The sequence below is a fragment of the Macaca nemestrina genome, chromosome 6 (assembly GCF_043159975.1).
Source record: "Macaca nemestrina isolate mMacNem1 chromosome 6, mMacNem.hap1, whole genome shotgun sequence".
NCBI classification, from domain to species: Eukaryota; Metazoa; Chordata; class Mammalia; order Primates; family Cercopithecidae; genus Macaca; species Macaca nemestrina.
Genome location: NC_092130.1, coordinates 173,474,627 through 173,500,627, shown reverse-complemented (window position 1 = coordinate 173,500,627; position 26,001 = coordinate 173,474,627). Strand labels below are relative to the sequence as shown.

The 26,001-nt window shown below is 41.9% G+C and overlaps 2 protein-coding genes and 1 long non-coding RNA gene across 5 annotated transcripts in view; 2 read left to right on the top strand and 1 right to left on the bottom strand.

The window, feature by feature from the left end:
• The first annotated feature begins 16 nt into the window (after positions 1-16).
• Positions 17-9,107, top strand: LOC139363923 (uncharacterized). The gene is made up of 3 exons (XR_011625154.1): positions 17-2,669; positions 7,040-7,077; positions 9,061-9,107. It is a non-coding gene; the product is annotated as an uncharacterized lncRNA (long non-coding RNA).
• A 3,419-nt stretch (positions 9,108-12,526) lies between these two features.
• Positions 12,527-22,359, bottom strand: LOC105489475 (FAST kinase domains 3). Of its 2 annotated transcripts, none has more exons than XR_011625152.1 (7): positions 22,298-22,359; positions 20,000-21,455; positions 19,256-19,341; positions 16,178-16,352; positions 14,945-15,135; positions 14,511-14,625; positions 12,527-12,907 (listed from the first exon to the last, which is right to left on the bottom strand). XR_011625152.1 is itself a non-coding variant. In XM_011754300.2 (7 exons), the coding sequence occupies exons 2-7, from the start codon at positions 21,429-21,431 to the stop codon at positions 12,812-12,814; spliced, it is 1,974 nt and encodes a 657-aa protein (XP_011752602.1). In that variant the 5' UTR covers positions 21,432-21,455; positions 22,298-22,359; the 3' UTR covers positions 12,527-12,811. The 2 variants fall into 2 exon arrangements, 1 of the variants encoding a protein (XP_011752602.1); XM_011754300.2 differs by having other exon boundaries at positions 14,945-15,014.
• A 162-nt stretch (positions 22,360-22,521) lies between these two features.
• Positions 22,522-26,001, top strand: part of LOC105489477 (5-methyltetrahydrofolate-homocysteine methyltransferase reductase) — a 37,717-nt gene continuing 34,237 nt past the window's right edge. The window contains exons 1-2 of one of the 2 annotated variants that reach the window (XM_011754303.2): positions 22,522-22,554; positions 24,108-24,261. In XM_011754303.2, coding sequence (XP_011752605.2) covers positions 24,133-24,261 — 129 coding nt within the window. In that variant the 5' untranslated portion in view covers positions 22,522-22,554; positions 24,108-24,132. Of the gene's footprint in view, positions 22,555-22,724; positions 23,386-24,107; positions 24,262-26,001 lie in introns of those variants that run through there. The other variant, XM_011754302.3, reaches the window with a different exon arrangement.

Below are 26,001 nucleotides of genomic sequence, written 5' to 3'. Positions count from 1 at the left end.
CCTCCTCTCCTCCCTCCTGGCCCCTCGACTACATCCGGGGTCTCTCCTTCCTTCCGCCTTGGGAGGAGCCTGGCTAGGAAACGCCGCGTGGACCTCCGATTTGCAGCCTGCTCACCTTTCCCAGGCAGGAGTCCCTGCTTCACCCACTGATCATTCGTTCGCGTGACCATTAGTAACTGAGCACCTAGCGTGTGGTGTGTCAGGAGCTGGAGATCGAGCCTTGAACGGAGCATGCCTTGTCTACAGGGAGCTTACAGTCAGCTGGAGAAGACAGATGAAAGACATGAAGAAGCCAAACGACTTGCTGAGGCCCCAGGCAGTGCTGTCCAATAGAAACATGATGAGAGCCATGTGTGCCATTTCTTATTTGACTCAGTATGTCCAAAATGTTATCATTTCAACAAATGACACCAGCTGCCTTTCAAGCGCTCGGTGGCCACGTGTGGCTAGCAATTACAGTATTGGCCAGTGCAGGTGTAAAGCTGCATGAATTTACAGATTCTGGCAAACTCAGTTGCTGTGGACAGGGTTCTTGCAAATCCTTTGCCAATGTGGTTATGTTGGCCCTTGATCTGAATGCTGGGTCAATACCTGCGTTCCGTTTGTTGAAAATGTATTGAGCTATATACTCGTGATTAGTGGGTGTATAGCCAAGAAAAGTTAAAAAAAAAAAAAAAAAAAAGTTACATGATGACCAAGGCTTGGGAAATGCTTTAGCTGGGGTGCCTGGGAAGGCCAGCCTGGCTGTGGAGGTGGTGTTTGAGATGAAGCATAGCAATAATGAGAAGCCAGTTCTGGAAGTCTGGAAATCCCCTCCAGGCCGACTTGGTCCTCTGAGGCAGAGGAAATCTTATGTTTGAATGGCAGCAGGAAGTGGGGTGGTGTGGCCTCATGAAGCCAGAAACTGGTAGGAAGTGAAGGTGAACAGATAAGTAAGGGCCTGATGGAGAGGTCTGACGGACCATGAAAGGAGCAGTGCCCTGCCTTCTTCCCCACCCCTGCAACTAGGTAGGAATCTCTTGTCTGCCCTTCTGTGATGCAGGCTGGTGGCTTAAGATACCTCTCTCATTCCGAGGCACCTGGTGATTCACTCTGTAGAGGTCTCCAGAGTCCTAGAGATCCTTCTGGGCAGGACTTAAGACATCCCGGTGCCACCGCGCTTTTTTTTTTTCTCTCTCTCTCTTTTTTTTTTTTTTTAATCTCTTTCTATCGTGGGTCCCCATGAGCTTCCTGAGAAACCCATATGCCTTCTTTTCCCATTAACACATCTTTTTGCTCCATGGGCAGGCAGAACATGAGTCAGCCGTGAGTCAAGGGTCAGACACCTGCCCACCGTGTCTCTAAGCCCCAGGGGACCTATCACCCTCATTGGAGCCACTTGGTGAGGATGACATATCCCTGGTGCTTGGAGATGGAGCACCGTCTCTCCTACATGTGAAGTGAAGAAAAGAGGGCTCTTATTTTTCTCCCATGGGCTGAAGTCACGAAAGGCATGACTCATACTGAAAGCATCAGCCAAATACGATTTTTTTTAAGCCCTTATAATCTATTGCCTCTCTCAACCTCTCTCGATGTCTCCAAAGACACAAAAAAGGTCAACTAACGGTCACAAGACTTTGTAAGCTTTGCATCGGTGACCCGGTATCATACTTTGGAAAGTGAAGGTAGTTGAAACCAATTATCTTGGGAATTCAGCTGAAACTGAGACTGAGCTAATTGCTTAATAAAAGAAATTAGTAAAGTTTACGCAGTTATACAGATGTGAATCTGCTAACTTCAATGTCAGTCGGTGACATTTTGTCATGTCCTAGACCAAGATCTCTTGAGGGCAAGGTTACCTACATCTTTTTCTTGCATGGTGATATGGTTAGGCTTTGTGTCCCCACCTTAATCTCATCTTGAATTGTAATTCCCATAATCCCCACATGTCAAAGGAGTGATCAAGTGGAGATACTTGAATCATGGGGGCCGTTCCCCCATGCTGTTCTTGTGATAGTGAGTTCTCACAGGATCTGATGGTTTTATAAGGGGCTCCTCCCCCTTTACTCGGCGTGTCTCCTTCCTGCCACTTTGTGAAGAAGGTGCCTTGCTCCCCCTTTGCTTTCTGCCATGATTGTAAGTTTCCTGAGGCCACACCAGCCATGCTGAACTGTGAGTCAATTAAAACTCCTTCCTTTATGAATTACCCAGTCTCAGGTCTTTATAGCAGCATGAGAACAAACTTATACAGATGGCTCAAGTCTGGCATATAGTAGGAACTCAAATATTTGAGCCTGAGACAGGGCCTGAGTTTATTTGGGAGGTAATTCCAGGAAACAGGAGAGAGGGACCAAGAGGAGCGAGAAGCAAAGCGGGAGAGACACCAAGGATGCAGTACCCAGGTCACTGCTGAGGGCAACTGGTGCTGGCCATGAACCTTTCTGAGGGGCCTGGAAAGGCCTTGAAGAATTGTCCCAGAGGATCAACATGGAGGCTTGTTTCATCGCTTGCTCCTGTCTGCTTGGTGGAGGCTTGCTCCTTTAATTGTTAACTCCTGAACTTGTACGACCCCCGCCCCGGGGCCTCACAGGCTCCCCTGAAGTATCTTGCCTCCTTGGTGTCCGAAGAGCCCTGGGGCTGACAGCAAAAGACAGGGGCATGTACTGGAGGTGAGATGCTACTTTCATGAGGTGAGTCATAGCCCCACGGAATGGTCCACCAGAGATGAGGGTGGAATGAGATGTGAGGCCCTGAGGATGCAGGGCAGGGTACCAGAGACAGATGAAACCATGGGCAAGACAGACTGTGGTAATTTTGATTATTAAGATAATCAAAATTGTTAAAAATGTATTTTCCTATATGATCTTATTATGTATTCCCAGGTACATGAGTGGAATACAAGGTCACAGAGTCTGATACATTTGGGCTCTTCATGTCTGTACTTGTACTCAAAAGTTCTGTGCAGGAGAAGGGGAGGATGAAAGAAGCGTGAAAACCCTCCTCTCAAAGGAGGCAAATGAATAGGGTAAGGACACACACTGGGGCTGGGTTAAACATACTGTATTCGTCAGGGTTCCCTCAAGGGACAGAACTAATAGGATGTGTATATATCTATATAATGATATATATTATATATTTTTTTATATGGGAGTTTATTGAGGAGTATTAACTCACATGATCACAAGTTCCCTGTCCGTTTTCACTGTGTTGATAAAGACATACCCAAGACTGGGACGTAAAGAGGTTTAATTGGACTTACAGTTCCACATGGCTAGGGAGGTCTCAGAATCACAGCAGGAGGTGAAAGGCACTTCTTACATGGCAGCAGCAAGAGAAAATGAGGAAGATGCAAAAGCAGAAACCCCTGATAAAACTATCAGATCTCATGAGACTTATTCACTACCACGGGAACAATATGGGGGAAACCACCCCCATGATTCAAGCTGTCTTCCTCCGGGTCCCTCCCCAACACATTGGAATTATGGAGATTTGGGTGGGGACATAGAGCCAAACCATATCAGTCCCACAGTCGGCCATCTGCAAGCTGAGGAGCAAGGAGGCCAGTCTGAGTCCCAGAGCTGAAGAACTTGGAGTTTGATGTTCGAGGGCAGGAAGCATACAGCACGGGAGAAAGATGTAGGCTGGGAGGCTAAGCCAGTCTAGTCTTTTCACATTTTTCTGCCTGCTTTTATATTCTGGCCACGCTGGCAGCTGATTAGATGGTGTGCACCCAGATTGAGGGTGGGTCTGCCTTTTCCAACCCACTGACTCAAACATTAATCTCCTTTGGCAACACCCTTGCAGACACACCCAGGAACAATATTTTGTATCCTTCGGTACAAACAAGCTGACATTCAGCATTAACCATCACACATACAGAGGATCAGCTCCACCTCAGTGTTTCTTTTCTTTTTCTTTTCTTTCTTTCTTTCTTTTTCTTTTCTTTTTTTTTTTTTTTTTTTTTTTTTTTGAGGCAGAGTCTCATTCTGTTGTCCAGGCTGGAGTACAGTGACATGGTCTTGGCTCACTGCAACCTCTGCCTCCCAGATTCAATCAATCCTCCTGCTTCAGCCTCCCAAGTAGCTGGGATTACAGGTGCGTGCCACCAGGCCCGGCTAATATTTGTATTTTTAGGAGAGACAGGGTTTCAGCATGTTGGCCAGGCTGGTTTGGAACTCGTGACCTCAAGTGATCCACCCACCTCGGCCTCCCAAAGTGCTGGGATTATAGGCGTGAGCCACTGCACCCGGTCTCACCTCAGTGTTTCTAATGACAACCTTAGGATTATGGGTTGTGCAACCTCCAAATCCCATTCCAGCATCACGAATTTACACAGGCTCTCAGAGCTGACAATCTCTGTACCATTTTGCGCTGCTCTGGCCTAGGCTGACTGAGTGCGCCCTGACTGTGTACACAGCACGGTGATACCTGCCTGCTGGGACTGCTGCTGCCTGCATCTCCCCAACAGGTCTTGTGAGCATATCCCTTGCAGGGACCCTAGCCTATCAGCGAAGGAAAATAGGCAGTTCACAAGAGTTCAGGAGATGCAGAGGCCACCCTGCAACTGAAATCCCCTGCCATTTCTCTTGACATCGGAACAAAACGGAAGATTTTGAAGTGCTTTTTCTATGAATGTGAGGCAGGGAAGAAGAAACCAGTGAAGGCAGCTGTCATGTCCCATTAGCTGTGGCTTCACTACACCTTGCATGGCATGTATGTTATGTTCATCTCGAGTTCATCTAAACCTATGGACTTTTTAAGCTGGGAAGACCTATCTAGTTCTTCATGCTGTTGAGAAAACCAACATGAAGGGAGGTTAAGTGACTTGGCACAGGTAATATAGCCAGTGGGTGCTCTTCCTGAAAGATGTACAAATATCTCGAAAGAAAGAGCTGGTATGAGGGCTCTCAACCACTCTGAGGCGGAACCATGGCCTGGACAACAGGATGCTTTAGCCATTGACTCTCAGCCAGGCACCTAGCCAGCTGGGAAACACAGCAACATCCAGGTTTCCTCCACCCCACCTTGTAAACCTCTGTTGGCTGTGGTGGAATCAGGAGGGAAAGTAACCCGTGAATACATTAAAACACCACCATCTCACTCCCTCCCCTCCTCTCTCTTTAACTCTTCTGTTGATAATGCAGAGGTTTTAAACATAAGGTCAATGTCTCCATTTTACACTTAAAAGCTTTTACAATTATTCCATTTTAAAATTGCACTGTAAACTCATTTAAGGGGTCCGACATGATTGGACTTTAATTCATAGGATCTAAAATATCTTAAAATTAATTGGAGTAAGAATTCCTCTACATCTGGTATGTTACATGATGGCGCGGAGGAAGAGAGACATATAAACACAGGTTTGTAACTAACTAGGAGGATGACTGCCCATCTATATGTCTGTGATGGTTAATACTGAGTGTCAACTTGATTGAAGGACACAAAGTATTGGTCCTGGGTGTGTCTGTGAGGGGTTGCCAAAGGAGATCAACATTTGCGTCAGTGGGCTGGGGAAGGCAGACCTGCCCTTAATCTGGTGGGCACCATCTAATCAGCTGCCAGCGAATATAAAACAGGCAGAAAAATGTGAAAAGGTGGGACTGGCCTACTTCCAGCCTACATCTTTCTCCTGGGCTGGATGTTTCCTGCCCTTGAACATCAGACTCTAAACTCCTCAGTTTTGAGACTCCGACTAGCTCTCCTTGCTCCTCAAGCTTGCAGACAGCCTATTGTGGGACCTTGTGATCCTGTAAGTTAATACTTAATGAACTCCCCTTTATAGATATATATCTAGATATATTTATCTATATTATATATAGATACATAGATATCTATAAAGGGGAGTGTATTGTTTATATATAAACTATTTATATATATATTTTTTATATATACATATATATATAATATTCATTCTGTCCCTCTAGAGAACCCTGACTAATACAGTGTCCCAGAAAATTTTACACATTATGAACTCAAAGGCACAAGCCCAAATAACCTGCTGGCATTAGTCTCCAAACTCTGTCGGTACTATTTAACAGTGAGACTAATAGCATGACCTCAGCTCCTAGAGCAAGGAAGCCATTGTCCATCCTGCAAAACTTTTTTTTTTTTTTTTTTTGAGATGGAGTCTCGCTCTGTCGCCCAGGCTGGAGTGCAGTGGCATGATCTCAGCTTAATGCAAGCTCCACCTCCCAGGTTCATGCCATTCTCCTGCCTCAGCCTCCCAAGTAGCTGGGACTACAGGCGCCCACCATCACACCCAGCTAATTTTTTGTATTTTTTAGCAGAGATGGGATTTCACTGTGTTAGCGGTCTGTGGTGGGATTAAACAAGGCCTTTATTTCATGCCTCCTCCCTGGTAAAAAGACATACATATTGTCAAGAGACTTAGAAAGCATGTTTAGCATCGAGTTTGTCCTAAGGCCAACTCAGTCAATTGATAAAATCCCTATGGTTAGTAACTTTAACTATCAAGTTTATGAATTGAGACTTAAAAATAAAAATTTAATTTTTTTACTTTGTTGATTTTGAAATAAAAATGACCAAAATTATAAATCAAAAAATACTGACAACTCTAGCAATGAGCGCCACTGCCCTGCAGGAACCAGGGTTCCTTAGAGAGAGGCCTGATCCCAAGTCTGAGACCGGAAATGGATAATGTGAGCTGGGACATCCTGTTCTGCAAAGAAAATACCAAAATAAGATGACAAGGTCAAAAGGACAAAGGGGCCAACCTGAAGGGTATCCCACTCTCCCAAAATGGAATAATCTAAGCATCAGTTAGAAGACTGCAAAGGATTGAGGCACAACAAATACGCAGACGTTCCAGAGTTCATAAACATCCTAGAACAAACACAAAGCTGACTAGACCACCCAACCCTTTATTCTAAAAATTGATACAAGGAAGGAATTTTTTTTCTGAATAAACTTTTATTTCAGGGTATGCAAATAGTTAACAGGAGAAATTCCTTCGTTATAGAAGACTACAAGCTAATAAAAGTAGAAGAATGATAGAATTAGGAAATGATTTTGTTTTGCTTCCTTTTGTTTCATTTTGCAGCACCTAGTCAAATAATGGATCTTGGCAATAAATGTCAGGTAAGAGGCTGTGGGGACCACACAGTGGAGGGATCAAGCTGACAACACAGGAACTCACACATAAATCTTAATGACCATCACTAACATGAAATGATAGCACAATGCTGTGGAAATCCACAGCACCCCCTCTGAAACATCATTCCCAAGGCATTCAAGCCAAACTGAAGCAAGTCTCTGGATCTGCCCTTTGATTTAACAGGAAATACAGCAGATAGATAGAGAAACAAATTAGACAACACCAAATCAGCAGTGTGGGACATTCTACAGGGCAATTGATCTAATTTCGTCAATAACCGAATGACATGAAAACTCGGTGAGAAAGAGTGGCAGTTAGAGACACGAGAGACTTCAGCGGTAGAGTCTCTAAAAGTCATTTGTGGACTTTGGATCCTGATTTGAAAACATCAACAGTTAAAAAATATTTTTGAGATAGTACAGGAAATTTAGAATATAGACTAGACATTAAATGATGACAGGGAATAATTATTAATTTTGTTATTTGTAACAATGGCTGAATGGTTAGATTAAAAAAAGAAAAAAATGCTTATCAGTTATATGTGAATACTGAAGTATTTAGGCTAAAATAATATGATAGCTTGGATTTCTCTAGAAACATTCCAGTGGAAAAAAAAAGAAAAAGAAAAAGTTAAAGAGTAGATGAAACATGATTGGAAAATTATGGTAATTTTTCATGCTGAATAGAGGGACTTGCGAACTTATTACACTTTTTTTTTTTTTAAGAGATGGAGTTTTCCTCTGTCACTCATGGAGAGCAGTGGCATGATCATAGCTCCTGGCCTCAAGTAATCCTCCTGCCGTGGCCTCGCAAAGCAGTGGGAATACAACATGAGCCACTGAGCCAGCTTTTTTTTCAGTTCTTACACTTTTCTTTCAATTCCTATGTGTGTTGAAAATCTCCTATAATACAAGCAAAAACAGCAGGGTTATTAAAAGAGATTGTTTCTTGTAAACATTAGAACCCAAAATATCAGCTCCACCCACACACTGTGCGCACTCTGTATGGGAGACTGTGGGAGTGGGAGGGAGATGTTGGCTTTTTCTGGGGTGGGATTACAAGTACTGGATGAAGGCAAAATTTCTTCTGATGGAGCCCAACAGGGGGAGAACATCAACATAAAGTCAGGTTTCCTGACTCGTGCAGCACGGGAGCGTGCACACCACAGGAGCCAAGAGACATCGAGTCAAACACAGGACTAGACAGAGTAGGTAAAATTTAATGAAGCTGAGCTGGAGAGACTCAAGCACAACAAGTTTGTGTGCCAAAGAGTTAACAGTAACCCTGGCCTAAGAAGCCGATTCAGGTCCCTCAAAGGGAAGACAAATGTGGAACGTTGTGTGCAAAATTCCCACGTCTAGAGCTCTGCAACTGAGGGGGATATTGAAGCTACTTCTCCATTGGTCAGATTGGCCCATGTGGCTCAGCTCATATAGACAACAGTTAGATGTTCCAGTTTATTGAACTGATTTCAAACAACCAAAGCTTTAGAGAACAAAGTTTCTTAGCACTACGTCCTTGATGATATTAACAAAGGCAGTTGTCAAAGGCTCACAGTGGTACAATACAGCCACGACAATTGCGTCCCCAGACCCTGCTCTCTTCCTTCTAAAACTCAGCTTACAAAGCACTGTGAGGCTCTCTCTCACTGCCCAGGCGGGCATGAGGCCTCTGTGTTCCCAGAGCCTTGCCTGTGTGTTGGGGTGCCAGAGTCCTCACCACTCCCATCGCCTGCTCACTAACCCGTTAATCTCACCTGCTTCAAGCCCCGCCAGGGCAGGGGCTTTCTCCTACTTGGCGCTGGAAGTCCTGATCGGCAAGTTAGTCATGTTCCTTCTTATAGACCATGCCTTATATGAACCCTCACCGCAAGCTGTACAATAAAGTTTAACTGAGAATGAATGAACACATGTGTACCAGTAACAATAATCGCACCCAATGCTCACTGAGTATTTACTGTTTTCCAGGAACTGGGCTAAACAGCTTACAAGATGTGTCTCATTTCACTTTCTACATGAAGTATTTAGACTCCAAATGGAGCTGGGTACATTCCCAGTTTCAGAGATCTCAGCCCTAAGGGGATAATTGGCCTGGTTCCTCAGAGCCAAGACCCCTCTCCGGATTTGCACGCATATTCTAGTAGGTATACCTTTTTTTTTTTTTTTTCCAAGAAGGAATTGACTGCTTCCTTGTTTTCCCAGAATTCTATCAAATTGATGAATTTTTCTCCTTCCTATATTTTCTTCCGCCTAACAAATATTTAGCAAGTGTCCACATGTACCCAAGCGAAGCACATTCCTTACATAGAGGAAGGTAAGGAAAGGTAGAGAAAACTGTCTGTGTTGTTCAGGCAGAACTGTTACCACACTCTTCCACAGCTCCTGCCTGCCTGCCATCTACACACACACTCACAACACACATTCAGAGAGGATCCACTCTCTCCCGCAGAGATCCTCTAGTTTCAACTGCGGCAGCCCAAAGTCCTGAACTTTGCTGCCCCCTATTGATAGGCCCAAAGAATATCACTGTTGCTGCAAGGGTTGTGCTAGCAAGTAAAACAATTTTTTTTCACTCATTTTTCTTGTTTTGCTTTACTTTTGAAAACAAATATAGCAAGGTTATGCAATTATTAAAAGTATTATCAAATATATAGTTGCAAGACCTATCATCTTGAATACGTAATTGCAACTGATACATTCACATCACTTTTGCTTGTACAGGTATAGACATACAAATTAATTCATCAGCCTGAGAATTCAGTTTAGCTTTATCATTTGACAAACTCTGATAATTCAGACTTAGCTTTATGATTTGACAAAGCTTGTCAAATTCGCTCGTTAGTGAAACCAGCAACCTTATATTTCTCTATTAGCCTAAATTATTTTCATGTACTTCAGGATTAAAATTTGAACAGAGCCAGAGGCAGGTCTAGCTTCCCTCCCTGGGCCAATCCTGTATGCTTTACACTGGATGTTCCAGCCATGACAATTGCATCCCCAGACCCTGCTCTCTTCCTTCTAAAACTCAGCTCACAAATCACTGTGAGGCTCTCTCTCACTGCCCAGGCGGGCATGAGGTTTCTGTGTTCCCAGAGCCTTGCCTGTGTGTTGGGTGCCAGAGTCCTCACCACTCCCATCGCCTGCTCACTAACCCGTTAATCTCACCTGCTTCAAGCCCCGCCAGGGCAGGGGCTTTTTCCTACTTGGCCCTGGACCTGGAGCACTGAGTGGCCCCAGCATGATCAGAGCTGTGAGTGTCTGCTGAATGCGTACGTGAAGACGGTAGGGGAGAGCCAAATGAGACAGGCTCAGCCGAGGCTGCAAGCGAAAACTGCAGGAAGAGCATCTGATTCTGATGAGTAAAGAGGGAAAAGCTTGCAATGGATGAGATGGACTTACATCAACAGCACAGGTGAAGAATGCTCGGGCTGTATTTTTCTTCAAAGCATTTATAACAGACCGTCATTACCTCTTCGTGTGGCTCTTTAATTGGTTAAGTCCCTCTCTGCTCCTTAAGCTGTATGCTGTTAACCTCACACCACATTTCTGGGTTGAGTTTCGCACCAAGAATTAGCTAAGTCATAAGGAGAGGTGTATAGCACAGTGAGGGTGGACCAGAGGCCAAGGAGGAAACCTGAGTTCACAAAAGGCAGAAAAAGACACAGGACTGGATATTAGCTGCAAGGAGGTGTGAAACGGGTTTCTGAGGCCTGATGTGGTCTGGAACAGATCTTAGGCTCAGTGTCAGGAATGCCTGTTTTAAGTCAGCTAAGAGCTGAGAAAAAGTGTAAATCAGCTAATTACCCAGATTTCAGAGAGATGTGAGAATCCTTCCAAGCCGGGTCCCAAATGACCGGCAAGGTCAGCTGGGTACACAGATACATCAAAATCTACCGTGCCTATCTCCCGCTCAATCTCCATTTGCTTCCATTGTCTCTCTTTATAATTGAAGACAAAAAGTGATCTTAGCTCATCCAGTTTCCATTTCCTATTCTAAAGATAAGTAAAGTGAAGTAAAAAGCATGATGGGGTGGACATTCAGACTAATACTAGCTAACTCGCACTGTGTGCTTACTCTGTGCAAGGCACTTTTCTAAGTGCTTTATATAATTATCATTTCAACCTGTTACAGGTTCAATTGTGTCCCTCCTCCCTCCTTCAAAAAAGACATATCGTAGTCCTGACCCAGTCTGTGAGAATGTGACCTTATTTGGACATAGGGACCTTAGAGATTTAATCAAGACAAGGTCATTAGAGTAAGCCTTCATCCAATATGGCTGGCATCCCTATAAGAGGGAAATCTGGACACAGTCAAACCAGGAGAACACCATGTGAAGACAGAGACACACGCACATTAATGGCCACGAGAAGACACAGAGCCACACAGACACAAAGGGAAGATGGCATGTGAAGATGGAAGCAGGTAAGTTACACTGCCACAAACTAATGAATGTCTGTCACCACCAGAAGCTGGAAGAAGCAAGAAAGGATCTCCCCTAGAGGTTTCATGGGGAGCATAGCCTGCTGACACCTTGATTTTGGATTTTCAGCCTCCAGCAATGTGACAGTAAATCTCTGCTGTTTTAAGTCACCCAGTTTGTACTTTGCTGCAGCAGCCAAAGGGACTAAGACAGAAATCCCATTATAATGTAAGAGTAGCTCTTAGGAAACCAAAGCTTGAAGTCACAGTTAGTTAGAACTCAAATCCAAGCTGTAGGAGTCCTGAACCTAAATTTTTAGCCACTACATTTTATTGCTTTTTGGGAAAGATTCAAATCTGACATTCATCACTAGTGATGAATGAAATATCAGGTAGAACATTCATCCTGAGCTAGCCTACTTCTCTGTAAAATAGGAACAATACCTAAATCAGAAGGCATGTGAGATCCACACAAGCATCATGCTAACATGCTCAGCATGGGCTCAGCACAGTCAGTGAACGATACACAGCAGCTGTCCTTGTCCAAGGTCACAGCACTATTTGGTGGTGAAGTCTGAGTGTCCAACCCCAAAGCTCTGCTACTCCATTTGGCCCTCTTGTCCTCTTCTCCCTTGAAACTGTAACCTGTGATGAGGCAATGAAGGATCTGCAATGAACTAATGATGATTTAATTCATTCTTGATATACAATTTAGAAGATCCTCCCTCCAAACACCTCCCCCACAAACCTACCTAAATTGCTTTTCCATTTCTCTAAATGTTTATTTAAAAAAAGTTCCTATACTAATACATCTTATTAACTAAAGGATTGTTTCTGCCTAATTCTATGTTTATATCCAAAGCACTATACTCTATTTCTCATTGCTCCTTTTCCTTACAGTACACCTCACTTCCACTCACAGAATAGAGATAAAATTTCTTCCTTACATCTGTTAGAAAACAAAAGGTCTCTAAAGAGCAAAATACTTTCATTTAGGAGATAACTATGACAAAATACTTAAAAATAACATTTATTCATTGAATTCCTTTACTGCACATGATCATTTGTTTGATGTATAAAAAGTATCTGTGACACTAGTATTAAATTAAAATTAATTTTACATTTTACCACAATAAATGTATATATAGTGTAAGGAAAACTATAGATGCTTCCAGATCACCAGTCTAGAACATATTCTGCGAAGTGGCTAATTCACATTGTATTCTTCTTTTAATACTGAGTTCCATAAAAATGCAAGTTCTTTCATTGTTTGGGTTCTGAAGCCAGTATTCGTTCTTGTCACCAATGAACAGTGTTTTGAGAAAACAGTTTTCTTTGTAAATATTCCACCAATTCACGTCTTGATTTTAGCATCCCAATCTCATAATAGGGGATCTATAAAGGTAGAAAAGTAAAACTGGTCAAGATCCTTCAAAATCTGAGGTTCCTCTGGCTGTTGGTTACCTTGTTTGTTTCTTACACGCTTCCCCACAGCAGAATGTAAGCTCCTGAAAGGCAAATATCCCAACTAGCGGCTTCATCTTGTATCCCCAGTGTCTAGAACAGCGCCTGGCACTGAGAAGGGGCTTGGTAAATATTGGATGAATTAATATGTAAATAAGAATCAGACATGATCTCTTGTTCTCCAGGAGCTCACACCTTGGGTGGCAAGTTAAATTACACAATAAATATAAAAAACAAGCTGTAGGTTGGTGATCTAGTGCTGAGAGGGAGTGGGCATTTCATTAGATGAGGGTGGGGATGCCGACAAACTGCTGGAAGGTAGGTATTCAGAGAGCGGGAAGACGCAGCAGGGACAAAGAGGGAATGAAGAGAGACAGCAGGAGGCTCAGCGAAGGAGAGAGCCTGCTCAGCTGGGAGCAGAGGGGCCAGGTAGTAATCACGTGCCAGGAGCCTGGCTGCAGGCCAGCCATGGAGGGTCTTGAATGTTAAGATGTAGAGAAGTTTTTACTTTATTCTGTAAGCAGTAAAGAAACAATGAAGGCTTCTGAGTACACACTGGCATGATTAGTTTTAGGAATATTCAGCTGGGGATGTGCAAGATGGAGAAAAAAGTCAGCAGATATGAAACCACAGTGCTGCCTAGTATAGACAGCTTAGAGAATTAGGGCAGCTCTCCTTCTCACGCACTGCTGAGCCCTCACATAAGACATGCTTACATTATCTACGGTGAAAATACTTAAAAGGTCTTAAATATCAAGTGTTGGTGAAGCTCCTTATTTTAATGGATTATCATGTCCATTTTTATTTATTAAATCAAGGAGAAATTAAAACAGAACATATATTCCAACAATTGAGTAAGTCTAACAGCAGAGTTAAGCAGAGCTTATAATGAATATAGGTAGGCCCCACTTTTGAAAAATCAAAGCTCTGAAAATTCTGTATTTCAAAATATAAGTCAAGAGATTTAAGCCAAATTACCAACATTGGGATTTAAACTAGACATAAGATCGGTGGTCCACTGACTGGGCTGGCAGACCAGTGAGCACTGTAAAAGTAAATTAAAATGGAGCCTGTGCCTGAAAAATCCCTGAGCAGACCAAGCTAGTTAGGCCTTGAAAATAACCTTAACTTTGTTTAAAAGTGCAAATGTTAAGCAAAATTTAACTTGGGCTATTTCTTGTAAAAGCTTCTACTGGAGAAAAACAGAACTTAAGCTCAACCAGTCAGAAGCATCTCACAAACTAATAATTATATAACTAGGAACCTTCCACAGAATAGTTCAAACAAGGCAGCAAGAACATATAACTGTAACCAATCAAGTAGATTCTTTGTGTAATTGCATTCTTCCTATAAAAGCCTCCCTCTTGTGTTCCCAAGTCATTTTGGGTTTTGTGCTGTCCAATTCAATAACTGCTGTTTGATCAAATTCTTTAAAATTTTACTGTGCCTCAGATTACTTTTTAACAGTAACCTGGAAAAAAAATTCGAATTAGGATTTGCTTTTGGGAAACAAAAAAAATAGGTGAAACTCTACCTGAACAACTTGATAACCAAGTAAGCGTAGGTGTCTTTGTTTAATAGCTTCTTTTCCCAGTAAGTGTTTGCTATTGGAACAAAATCTTTTTGGACCATCAATACACAGTGCTATCCTGAAAAATAAAAAAGGAGAAAAAAACTTAATTTTTAAAATAATCTGAAATATTTATTATATATTTTAGTTGCCAAAGTTTATTTGGGATTTGGCTATTACTATGTGCCAATATTATTTTCAAATGAATCATGAATTTGATCTTATGAATATTAATGCTTATAAAATATTACAAAGAATTTCCCGACATAGTATTCTGAAATGTAGTATTTTAATTTCCAGAATCATATCTATTTCTTTCACCTTCTTGAGAAAAAGATACCACTGCTTATTAGCCTCAACAAGTCTTGTAATGCAAAAAACACAATATTTTTCTGTACCTTTCATGGATATCTTCATTAACTGTGAATGGCAATACAAATCCTTCTTCATCTAATTTAATTTCAACATCTGGTAAGAGAAGAAAGGAAAAATTCCTCGTGTGATACCCTCACAAACACTATCTTCCTGTATTCATTCCTTTGCTCTGCTTTGATTCCTTCCATATTGCACTGATCAATTGGACTGAAGGCTGCAAAGTAATGACCACAACCAGACAATGGTGAGAATTTTAATTCAATTGGCTTTATGATCAATCAAGTCAGCCTTAAATTAAGAAAGCTCAATAACACTAAACCACAGAATGGGTTCTGAAGTTATCTGGGGTATGACAAGAACCACGCATGCTTTCTCTTTCCCCTTATAACAGGTGGCAGAGATCCTTCAATCCAGACTGAAGAAAACCCTAGAGTTAAGCCGTGAGCCATCTATGCAACTCATAACTTCCATCATTCCAACTTGCAGCGCCTCCATGATAAGTAAAGAAAGCATGCTGCACCCAGACACCTGGTCTGCGAGCACAGAAGGCTTCGCTGTCCTTCCCCTCTGGTAAACTGCAGTTCCTTTCGTAAAGAGAAGAGAAGTGACCATCTGAAGCCTATGAACTGCTGTCCTTTATGAGAAGGCTTTCTTCTCCTCATCAAGTTAGAAGAACTGTAAGGACAGAGGACTTGGAGTCTCTAGTCAGTGCCACCCAGGAGAAATCTCTGTGATGTGGAAATCATTATAAAGGCGCTGTCCAATTTGGCAGCCATGAGCCACATGTGGCTACCGAGCACTTGGAATGTGACTGAGGAATTGAATTTTCTTAAACGTTTAATAACTTAAATTTAAACAGCCACATGGTCTAGTGGCTACTATATTTGGACAGCGCAAGCCTAGGTTATAGTAGTAGCTAACAATTAGTGAGCATTTCCTATGTTCCAGGTACTATTTTATTTAGTGCTTAAATAAGTCTTTGAGGTCACTAGTACTATCATTTTACAGAGGAAGAAGCAAGCAGAAAAAGGTTAAATACTCTGCCCAGGACATACGTGGCTAATATGTGTGACTTAAACCCAGACAGTCTTGACGCAACAGCTCTGCTGCTAACCACCTGTTTCAACTTGCCTTCAGGGAAGGGACCATTCCATTTTGCATTTCCAGAGACCTTCTATTACTTTTAAGTCCCATGTATCTCCAAAATCGAACAGGATGCTTAGGTTTAAAACAAAAAAACTCCTTATACTACTTACCTACTGTATAACAATAGGGTGTCAACACTTTTGGAGCAAAATATAATTTTGCTCCTAAAAGGTCAATCAGCCCAATCTTCACAGATTTATAAAGCTGAGAATCCATAGGGGTCTCCAGGGAACAGCATGGGGTAACAAATGACTTCACTTGATATTTACGAAGGAGTTTTGGACCCTAAAAAATCGTAAGCGCAAACATGAGAAAGAAAAATAAGATATAAAAACTGAGAATAAATTGAAGGTTACCTAGGTAGAAAAGTTTGATATAACACCACTTTATAGATATGATACTTTTCCAGGAATTGGGACAGGCATCTCTTTCAAAATGACAATGCAAAGTCTATTGTTATAATACAAGTCTAATGGTTCAAAATGTCTTTTATATGTGTTTTTACAGTAGTCACTGGTTACTATAAACAGAAAGAAAAGTAAAGAAGGAAGGTAAAAAAGAGTGAGGAGGGAGTGAGAAGAAACATAATAATGCTAACAGCTCAAGAAACATTTTTAGAACTAAGAATTGTCCCAAGGGTCTTAAGTACACACAACTCAAGTTTTCAACACAGGTTTAATTTCTCTAGTCTGAAAATCCAAAATCCAAAATGCTCCAAAATCTGAAACCTTTTGAGCACAGACAGGCTGCTTAAAGAAGATGCTCATGAAGCATTCTGGATTTCAAATTCTTGAATTAGGGATGCTGAACCGGTAAATACAGTGAGAATACTTTACAATGTGACAAAATCCGAAAGCTGAGACACTTCTGGTCCGGAGCATTGTGGATAAGGGATACTCAGTCTGTAATGGTAAATGTGACATAAGTGACATTCCAATTTAGGAAGAAAAGGATAGCAATCTAATAAACGATGATGGAAAAATGGTTATTTATTTGGAAAATAACTAAACTTCTGTCATCCGTTACACACTCTAATAAATTCCAAGTGGTACAACATGCTGACTATAGTTAATAAGAATGATTGTATGCTTGCAAATGGCTGAGAATACTTTTTTGTTTTTCTTTTTTTTTGAGACAGAGTTTCACTCTTGTTGCCCAGGCTGGAGTACAACGACATGACCTCGGCTCACTGCAACCTCCGCCTCCCGGGTTCCAGCAATTCTCCTGCCTCAGCCTCCAGAGTAGCTGGGACTACAGTTGTGTGCCACCATGCCTGGCTAATTTTCCATATTTTTAGTAGAGACGGGGGTTCACCATGTTAGCAAGGGCTGGTCTTGAACTCCTGACCTCAGGTCATCAAACCGCGTTGGCCTCCAAAAGTGCTGCGATTACAGGCATGAGACACCGTGCCCGGCAAGAGTACATTTTAAATATTCTCACCACAAAATAAAATGATAGGTATGGAGGTAATACGCATGTTAATTGGTTTGATTTAGCCATTTGACAATGTATACATATTTCAAAACAACATGAACACAATAAGTATATACAACTTTTACTTGTTAATTAGAATACATATACAAATAAATAAAAATTCAATTTTGCTTTTAGATCAAAGATCTAAATAAAATTTAAAAGATATATTTTTTTAAATGTTGTAAAATATTCATGTTCTTAAGTTAGACGGGTAACTTGGAAGTCATAAAAGACATATTCGACTACAGAACATTTAAAAATACATCATAAATAATATTAAAAAGTAATGAAAGAGTATAAATCAGGGGAAAATATGTACAACATTCACAATAGTTAATATCTGTTTTACAATGAGTCCTTAAAGACAAACCATCCAACAGAAATAAATTAAGGTGTAGAAAGCAATTCAAAAGAAATGTAAATGGCCAACACATATTTGGAAATATGCTAAACTTCATTAATGCTCATTAATATGCAACTTAAATATATGATATGATGCCCTCTTTCATGTCGTTGAGTAACACAAATTAAAGAGACTACTAACACACTGCAATGGAAGTGGAGGAGACATGGCCATCTTCATTCATTGCTGGGGAAATGTGATATCTGTACTATTAGGGAAAAAAATTCTGTCATTATCCATCAAAAATTAATCCAGTGATCACATTTTTAGGAATCTAGTTTATTATGAAAAAAACCAAAAAGGCTCTAGTATGACAGGATTTGCAAGAATGTTTATTATAGCATTCTTGATAGAGACAAAAGTTGCAAAAAACCTCCAAGTGCATTGATAGTAGAATAGTAGAATAAACACCATGAAATATCATGTCTTTCTAAAAAGAAGCATGTGATCTGTATGCACGGTCCTCAAGGGATGGCCATGATATACTGGACATAAAAGCAAAGTATACTTTGATTAGTCAGTCTCATTCCTTGAAAAGAGAAAAAAAAACAGACAGTGTTTATGTATCTGTATACATTTAGGCACAGAAACTGCTTTTAATACTATTCCTTTAGAAATGGTAAGAGATTGGGATTAACTATTACTTATCTTTATATAACTTAGTACCGTCTAAGCTGTTTTTAAAAAGGGGTATTTTTCCATTCTTATTACCTTATTTCAAAAATCAGATACTCTAAACTAAGATTCAGAGTCAAGTAGAGAGAAGTGGAGAGAGAATGTTATAGTCTGGTGCACTATTTCTGATTCTACATAAGGAATGTGACAGATAATAGGATAAATCATTTTAGGTCTTTATGGGAAGAGCAAACTAGGTAAACTAAACTCTATTAGATAAAAGTGAAATTTCTGGCTTGGCTTAACAATGTACTGTACTTGCAAATAATTTAGGTATTTGTGCAGTCCAGACATTCACACTTTGATAACAAACAGCTATGGGAAACCTAGTAGTAAAGCTAGTAGTAAAACCCTGTAAAACCTTCAGAGAGAATGGAGAAATACTGTAACTCACGTGCCTGCAGCACTTGATAAAACCTCCTAAGAAATCTTACACAGCAGGAAACTGTTCCTTCAAGAACAAGAACACGAAAATGGGGTCAATTTATCAAAGAAAAGCCTATCTGGTGGCAACTAACTCCAAATAAATGAAATTCTGCTTTTTCAGGAGGTTACCGAGACAGATCAAAAGCAAAGGAACTTAATAGGAAACTACCCATAGGGAAATAAAGCCACATACAGTTCATGCTTTTACCTTATAGAAAGGGCATTCTAGGACTGCGGTTAAGAAAAGTTGGGTCAGTCGTGCCCGACTCAATCTGTCCAAATGAGATTCTTCACCTAAAACAGAAAGCATCCCAGTCAGTTATGTCTGAATTGAGGTATGTATGAGAGAACATCATGAACATTCAACACCAATTTACACACTCCAGACAGAAGTATTGTACTTTTAAATGACACTATGAAATGAACTTGTTAGAAATAATTCTGCCCTCCTCTTGCCACCAATGAAATTGGCTTCCAAGAACCCAGCTCCTAGCTACCGAGTACAATTAAAAGAAAGAAAATAGGTTCACAGAATTAGTGGAAATTTCCTTTAACTATGGAGTTCCGGAAGTATGTGGGTGGCCTTGATTCGAGATGAACGATGCCATCCTCTCAAAAAAAAAAAAAAAAAAAAATACAGTTGCTCACTCATCAAAAGTTCTAACATGTTAATGTGGCTATTTCCACTACCATCACTGTATCTCCTAAGAATGCTGCAATTTCTCAGATAAGGCAAAAGTCAGTTTATCTGAGACAGCTTTCCTCCCTTTATACGAGTTCCTAGCATGCTTTAACTCTGTGTTTATGCCAGCATCTGTCAACTTCAGGTCTCATCTTCAGATCACTATGGAAGAAAAACTAAAGGCAACACACTGCCTTTATATGTGACTTAAAACCACTGCCAATTCAAAGGTTAACTTTTTCCAACTGTCAGAATTTATAACCAACTCACCTTGCAGCCGTTGAAGGAAAAAAGGGTTGAATATTTTTGCCATAAAGTTGACTGGATGGCATTCATTCAGTGAACATGAATGAAGAAGTTTCAATAATGTTTCAGGTGGAAAATAATTGAAATGAGTGAATAGCACATTTTCCAGCTTTCTAAATAAAGCAGAGGCATTTGGTGGCAAATAATTGAGTTTCCCAAATGGTTCCATTAATGCAGAAATCTGACTAGGTGAAAATTTTTCTGATTGGCAAACAAAAGTTTCTGCCACTGCATTGAGGATGGGTTTTGAAAGAATCCGTTTTCTACCGCAGTACTCCATGACTCCGCAGACAACTTCAGGATCCAACGTGAGGCACACCGCAGCTACACGATTCTCTAGGGCTTTTGTAAAAAATCTGTCATGGTACCCAAAATACATGAACGCCTCCAAGACTCTCCTAAGCTCCTCGTTAGTGAAATATGGGACATGTCTCACGACATATCTGCCCAATTTTATGATCAGAGGAAATGCTTGACTTTGATCAAGAACCACCAGGGCAGTGAGCATTTGGCTAATCAATTTAGGACTCAGGTTGGAAACTATTGAAGGGGAAAAGTTGTTTATCTTATTTAAAAATGTTTGGTGTTCATCCACTTTTTCAGCACATGCCTGCAAGATTCTATAAAGGGCCACAATATCCTCTGGGGTAAATGTTTCCAATTTTTCACCTTGCAGTTGATTTATAATCAGTTCTAGTGTCACACAACCCGAACTGTGCAGTCTAATCAGACTCTCCCCAAGAACACAAAGATTGGGAACTTCCAGGCCACCTTTTTTGAGACGATTTTGGCATTCTGCCACCAGGTTCAGTAACAGGCTACTTTGAGGATCCACATGCAACAGAATCAGAGCTTGCAAAGCAGTCACCAAAGTAGTGTTTGACAGCTGTGAGGGTTCCTTTTCCAACTGAAAGCATAAAGCTTGAAAGATGCTATTCTCCAGTATTTCTTTTGGCAACCCTTGATCACCATCCTTTTTTTCCACTTCACAAATTCGTTGTAAAGCTCCTGCTGCCATAGTGTCAGGCAGGGTTTCCATCGTGCTTATAAAACTTAGCACTTCTTCTGATGAAGTCAAGTTGCTCAGTCTCTTGTAAAACGTCTGACTCTCCCCATTTTTAACATTTTGTTCAAGCCTGACCCAGTCAGATATTTGAGAGAATACTGGCCCACTGAGTGGATGAAGGTCATTTCCATTTTTCGAATTAAACTTTTTACAATGGGCATGATGGAACCTGATCCTGAAAGGCTCAGGTTGTCGTGAACAGAACCAAGGGCACAGGCGCTCCTTGACTACCTTGTGAACATGATTTAGAGGTTGACTTTTCAAAGCAGCTCCATGCATCCGAAAATCAGATAAACGATAAAGGTTCTTCCTCAAGGTGATTAATGCCATGCCATCAGATTCTCAATTTGATAACTAAATTAAAACATTTAAAAAGACAAGGTTAAATACATTGAGAACATGATTGACCCAACATCAATGTTGAAACTACAAACGAGTACCAGGAAAAAAAAAAAAAAAAAAAGGATGGATAACATATAAACACCAGAGGAGCAAGGTCTCTGCATCCTAGAATTAGAAAAGTGGCTGACATCCAACAATAACAATCGTTACTACTTGCTAAACACTTTCTATTAACTTACACAGATTAAGTACCTTTACCATCATTTTACATGAGGTAGAAGTTGAAGAGCAAAGTTACTTTGCCCAGTTTATGCAGGTGGTTAAGTGGCAGAGCTAAGGTTCAAACTCAGGCAATGTAGCTCTTAAGGGTGGCCCTTAAATGTTGGTTGAAGGAAGAAATTGCATTTGAATAGAAATCAAACAAAGAATAGGTAAAGTGGATGAAATTACGCGAGGTTAGAGCAAGGCAAGAGTAAAAACGCGCTGGAAAGGCCCTAAGCTGTTGGTTTCCCCTCGGTGTCAGGAGACAGGGTTGAGGGAAAGGGTCTACGTCGGCAATGGAAACAAAGTAGGAAAAGAAAAAGCACAACACAGACCAATGAAGGGAGAAAGTGTGGCGGCCAGTCCAGATCTAAAGACGCCGCGGGAGGATTTGGGAACACGAGTGTGCAGGACAGACAGGCGTGATGCCCCGGGGCGCGTCTTCCTAGGAATGAAAGGGACCCGCGGGCCGAGCACCCCCAAAACTCGGCGCCCCGGGGACCTGCGCTGAGACACGGGCAGGGTGGCGCAGCCTGAGGAGAAAGCCGATAAGGTCTGTGACACCCAGCCGGAGAGACCGCGTGGACACCTACCGCCCTCCGCCCGCCAATCACTCCGGGTGGCCGCGGAAGCGCCTGGGCGTCGTGGGCCACCGTAGTAAACGCGGGGCGGGGCAGGGCGGGGCGGGGCGGGAGCACGACTCACAGCCGCGCAATGTGATTGGCCCAGGTCCCCTTCGGAACTTCCTATTGGTCCTAGGTACGGAGCATGGGCACTACGGCAGTGCGCACGGGCGCAGCGTTGGTGGAAGTCGCGCTGTGCAGGTGTGTCCTCGGGTGGCGCGGCGCAGGTAAAAGCGCTGGTGGCTACGGTTTCCGAATTCCGGCCGTTGGCCCCATACTAATCCCGAGGGAAAGGCGGCCCGGGCCGGGGAGCGGGGGGAGGCAGCCGGCTTGCGCCCATGGTTCCCACGCCCCTCGAGCTCCGGGGGTCGCCCGGGGGGCGGGCTCGGCCTCGGGCTGGGGCTTGGCCTTGGCCTTGGTTTCCCCGGAAGCGCGTCCCGGAGATCGGCGTCGATCTCTGCGCGCGGGGGCTCCTGGGTGGTGTGGGGCCTCTCCGCCTGTTCTGCCTTTGGTTCCAGGCACTTTCTAGGACTAGGGAAACCGCACTCGGGGACGCGGGGAACGGGGGAACGTGTCGGGTTGGGGCGGCGCTCTCCGGGGAACCGGGGATTTTCCGAGAGCCCACCTGGCGGGACGCGGCAGTGAGCTCTGCCCACCGCCTCCGCGCCGCCCCTGGGGCTGCTGGGGCTCCGGCCTCCTTTGAGAGTAGTGGGAACGTGGTGCCGGGTTGTGGGGCAGTAGCAGGGCTGAGGGATTGACTGATCCTGGGAAGTCCTCAGGAAGTGTGTGTTTCATGGGAAGTGATAGAAATTTTAGCTGTAGTAAGATTTTCATCATCGTTTCCGCCGTTTTCTGTGAGCTGTAAACGTGTAGTGTTTTCATATTGTTCATTTACTCTTTCAGATAACTTGTCGAGTACCTGTTTTGTGCCAGGTGCCGTTCTGGGCGGTTCATTCACGAAAAGCCAATATTTTGGTTTGGGTTTCAGTTTAAATCTGTCTCCACAAATTGACAGCCCACCAGTTTTAGCCATTAGATGAGTAAGGAAAAAAAAATCTGTGAGTATCGTTTGTGTTACTGCTACTTATCTCTTCAGGAAAAACATGTGTTAGTAAAATGTTTTAAGTGGATTGGAAGTATTTTTTCTTTATATACACCTGTATGTAATATGCCCATACACTCACGTATTTTTGATTTCCATTAAATACAAAAAAAGTAACTGATGTGCTTCAGTTACCTTTAGTACTATGATTAGTTTCTTTAGCATTAGGATCAAATAGGAACCAAGAATCCTATCATTTTAATATAATTTTTGCTTTTATATTTTTTAAGAAAGGGGACACCAAAATATATTTAAGACTGTTGGGAATGATACTGTGCCTCAAGTTTTGTTCAGGTTCTTTTCTTGTGCCACATCCTTTTTCAGGTAGGTGGTAAAAGTCTCATTTTTAGGATAGAGGAGCTGTGGTACAGGTCATTTGGGAAGCTTGCCTACAGGGTTGCACTTAGGAACCACAGATTCAAACCCAAGTAGTTCTGAGCCGATAGTCTGATCTCTGAGCCATGGAATTAGAGTTTCATTCCTACACTCTCCTTAATTCGATGAATTCTTATTTAGGCTCATTTAAGATTAGTGCCAAAAACAAATTTAGAAAAGGCTATTTCATATTACGTTTGGGTATTGTTGCATTGTTTCTTAAAGATTGAGGGAGAATCAATACCTTTAGGTTGTTACTATTTCATTAAAAACAGGATCTCTCTTTTTTCCCCCATTTTTCAGTTTCACCGTTACATGCCGTGAAGTGATGAGGAGGTTTCTGTTACTCTATGCTACACAGCAGGGACAGGCAAAGGCCATCGCGGAAGAAATATGTGAGCAAGCTGTGGTCCATGGATTTTCTGCAGATCTGCACTGTATTAGTGAATCCAGTAAGGTTAGAGCTGTTACAATGGATTTTTACCGTTTTGTGCTTTGAAGAATTTTGGTTGGGAAGTGATGTTTATGAAAAAATAAAGGACACTAAATACCACCAGATAGTCCTTGTTTTTTAACAGAAATTTGTTTGTTCAGTGGTATGGTAAGATATCACCAGCATTTTTTTTTTTTTAATATAAAAGTGTGCAGTTGAATTAGACTAAATGGTCTCAAAATTGAAACAAGTAACAACTTCACTGTAAATGACAGAAGTAGCATATGCTGTGTCTGTTTCACAGGGTGGCTGTGAGAACAAGTGAGATGTGTGTTTGCCTGCTCAGGTGTGCTTTCCGTCTGTTGAATCTCAGTGCCCCATTTTTTTCCCCAAAAGAAAGGCCTTGCCATTCGTGTTAGAGTTCCTCCTGATCAAGGACCGCTTAGATTCTTTTGTGAAATAGAATTTAAAGTAGTAGTGTAAGGATCTGGAAAACACTTGGCTGCTTCGTCAGGGACTAGTTGTTCACGTTCAGTCTCTGCAGAAGTTCCTACCTTAGGGTATTTGCAACTTTACAATCATATGTTCTTTTATTTAGTTTGCTGCCTCCAGATTATACCATTTCAGACAATTCAGGTGATAACAGTTGGCAGGGCCTTTATACCACAAGCTGATTTGCCAGCCACTAAGCGGTTAAAGTTCACTTCAACACTGCAGAGACTGCCCTGCCAGTGCTCTCTCACTCAAATGCACAACCCCCTCTGGCCTTTCCTGAGACTCTAGGTCAGAACACTAGACTGTGTGCAGCTTAAGTGAATTATAAACCCAGCTCATGGAAGGACACCCACCCGGTTCCCTTATGCAGCCCTGCCGTGGTGACTCTGGCCGCCAGAGAAAAGGGAGCTTCCTGGAGAAGACTGCCAGTCAGCAGACTCTGTCATTCTGCAATAACTTCAGTTCACATTGCAGTGCCACGTGATGAAATACCTGAATCTGTTACTTTGGACAAAACCAAAGCCATCAATATCATAAAACTAGTCCTGATTTGGCTCCTTGTGGTTGACCTCAGTAAGGTGATCAGCAGGTGTTTTGACAGTCAGATGAATGGTGAATTTTTATTATTATTATTTTTTTAACACCAAGTTAGTCATGCTGTTTGTCCTGCCTGGCTGATGGTTTCCTCTAGCTGTTCATAATCTAATCTCCTTCCTAGTTCACATAGTCCTTTTCAAGATGACTTGACTTATACAAACTCTGTATGCAGAGTTTAACACACAACTTATATAGAGTCTTGGAAGCATTAAATGCCTTGGTAAAAAGTTAGCTCAAGTCATTACCTCTTTTATCAGCATGAAAAATAAGGCGAATTATTTGGAGCCAAATTAGATGGTGTTCATGGGCAGTAGAGCTTGTGGAGTCCTTATAAGACAAGGAAGTGCTCTGTTTGAATTATTTAAATTTACACGAGAATGAGAAGAAACTTGATTTGTAAGAGTTTATAGCTCAGCTTATAGCTAATGATATTCTCAGAGTTAAAACAGTGAAATGCTCTATTTGAAATGTTTAAACTTACGTGAGTATAAGAATAAACTTGATTTGTAACAGTTTATAGCTGAGCTTATAGCTAATGATATTCTCAGCTCTCGGGAAACCTGAAGGAATGAGGAGTGGTTCTTGATAGCCAGCTCCCTGATTTAGAAGGAGTGACACTCTTAATTTCCCAGTTTTAAAATGCCCTGTTGTCTCTCTGCCTTAGTGTCACAT

Coding starts and splice junctions, on each gene's coding strand:
- LOC105489475 (XM_011754300.2), bottom strand. CDS start 21,431: ATGGCATTAATCACCTTGAGGAAGAACCTTTATCGTTTATCTGATTTT. Junction 19,342..19,999: donor TTTCCTTCAACGGCTGCAAG/GTGAGTTGGTTA, acceptor TTTCTGTTTTAG/GTGAAGAATCTCATTTGGAC. Junction 15,015..16,177: donor ACCCTATTGTTATACAGTAG/GTAAGTAGTATA, acceptor TTCTCTTACCAG/ATGTTGAAATTAAATTAGAT.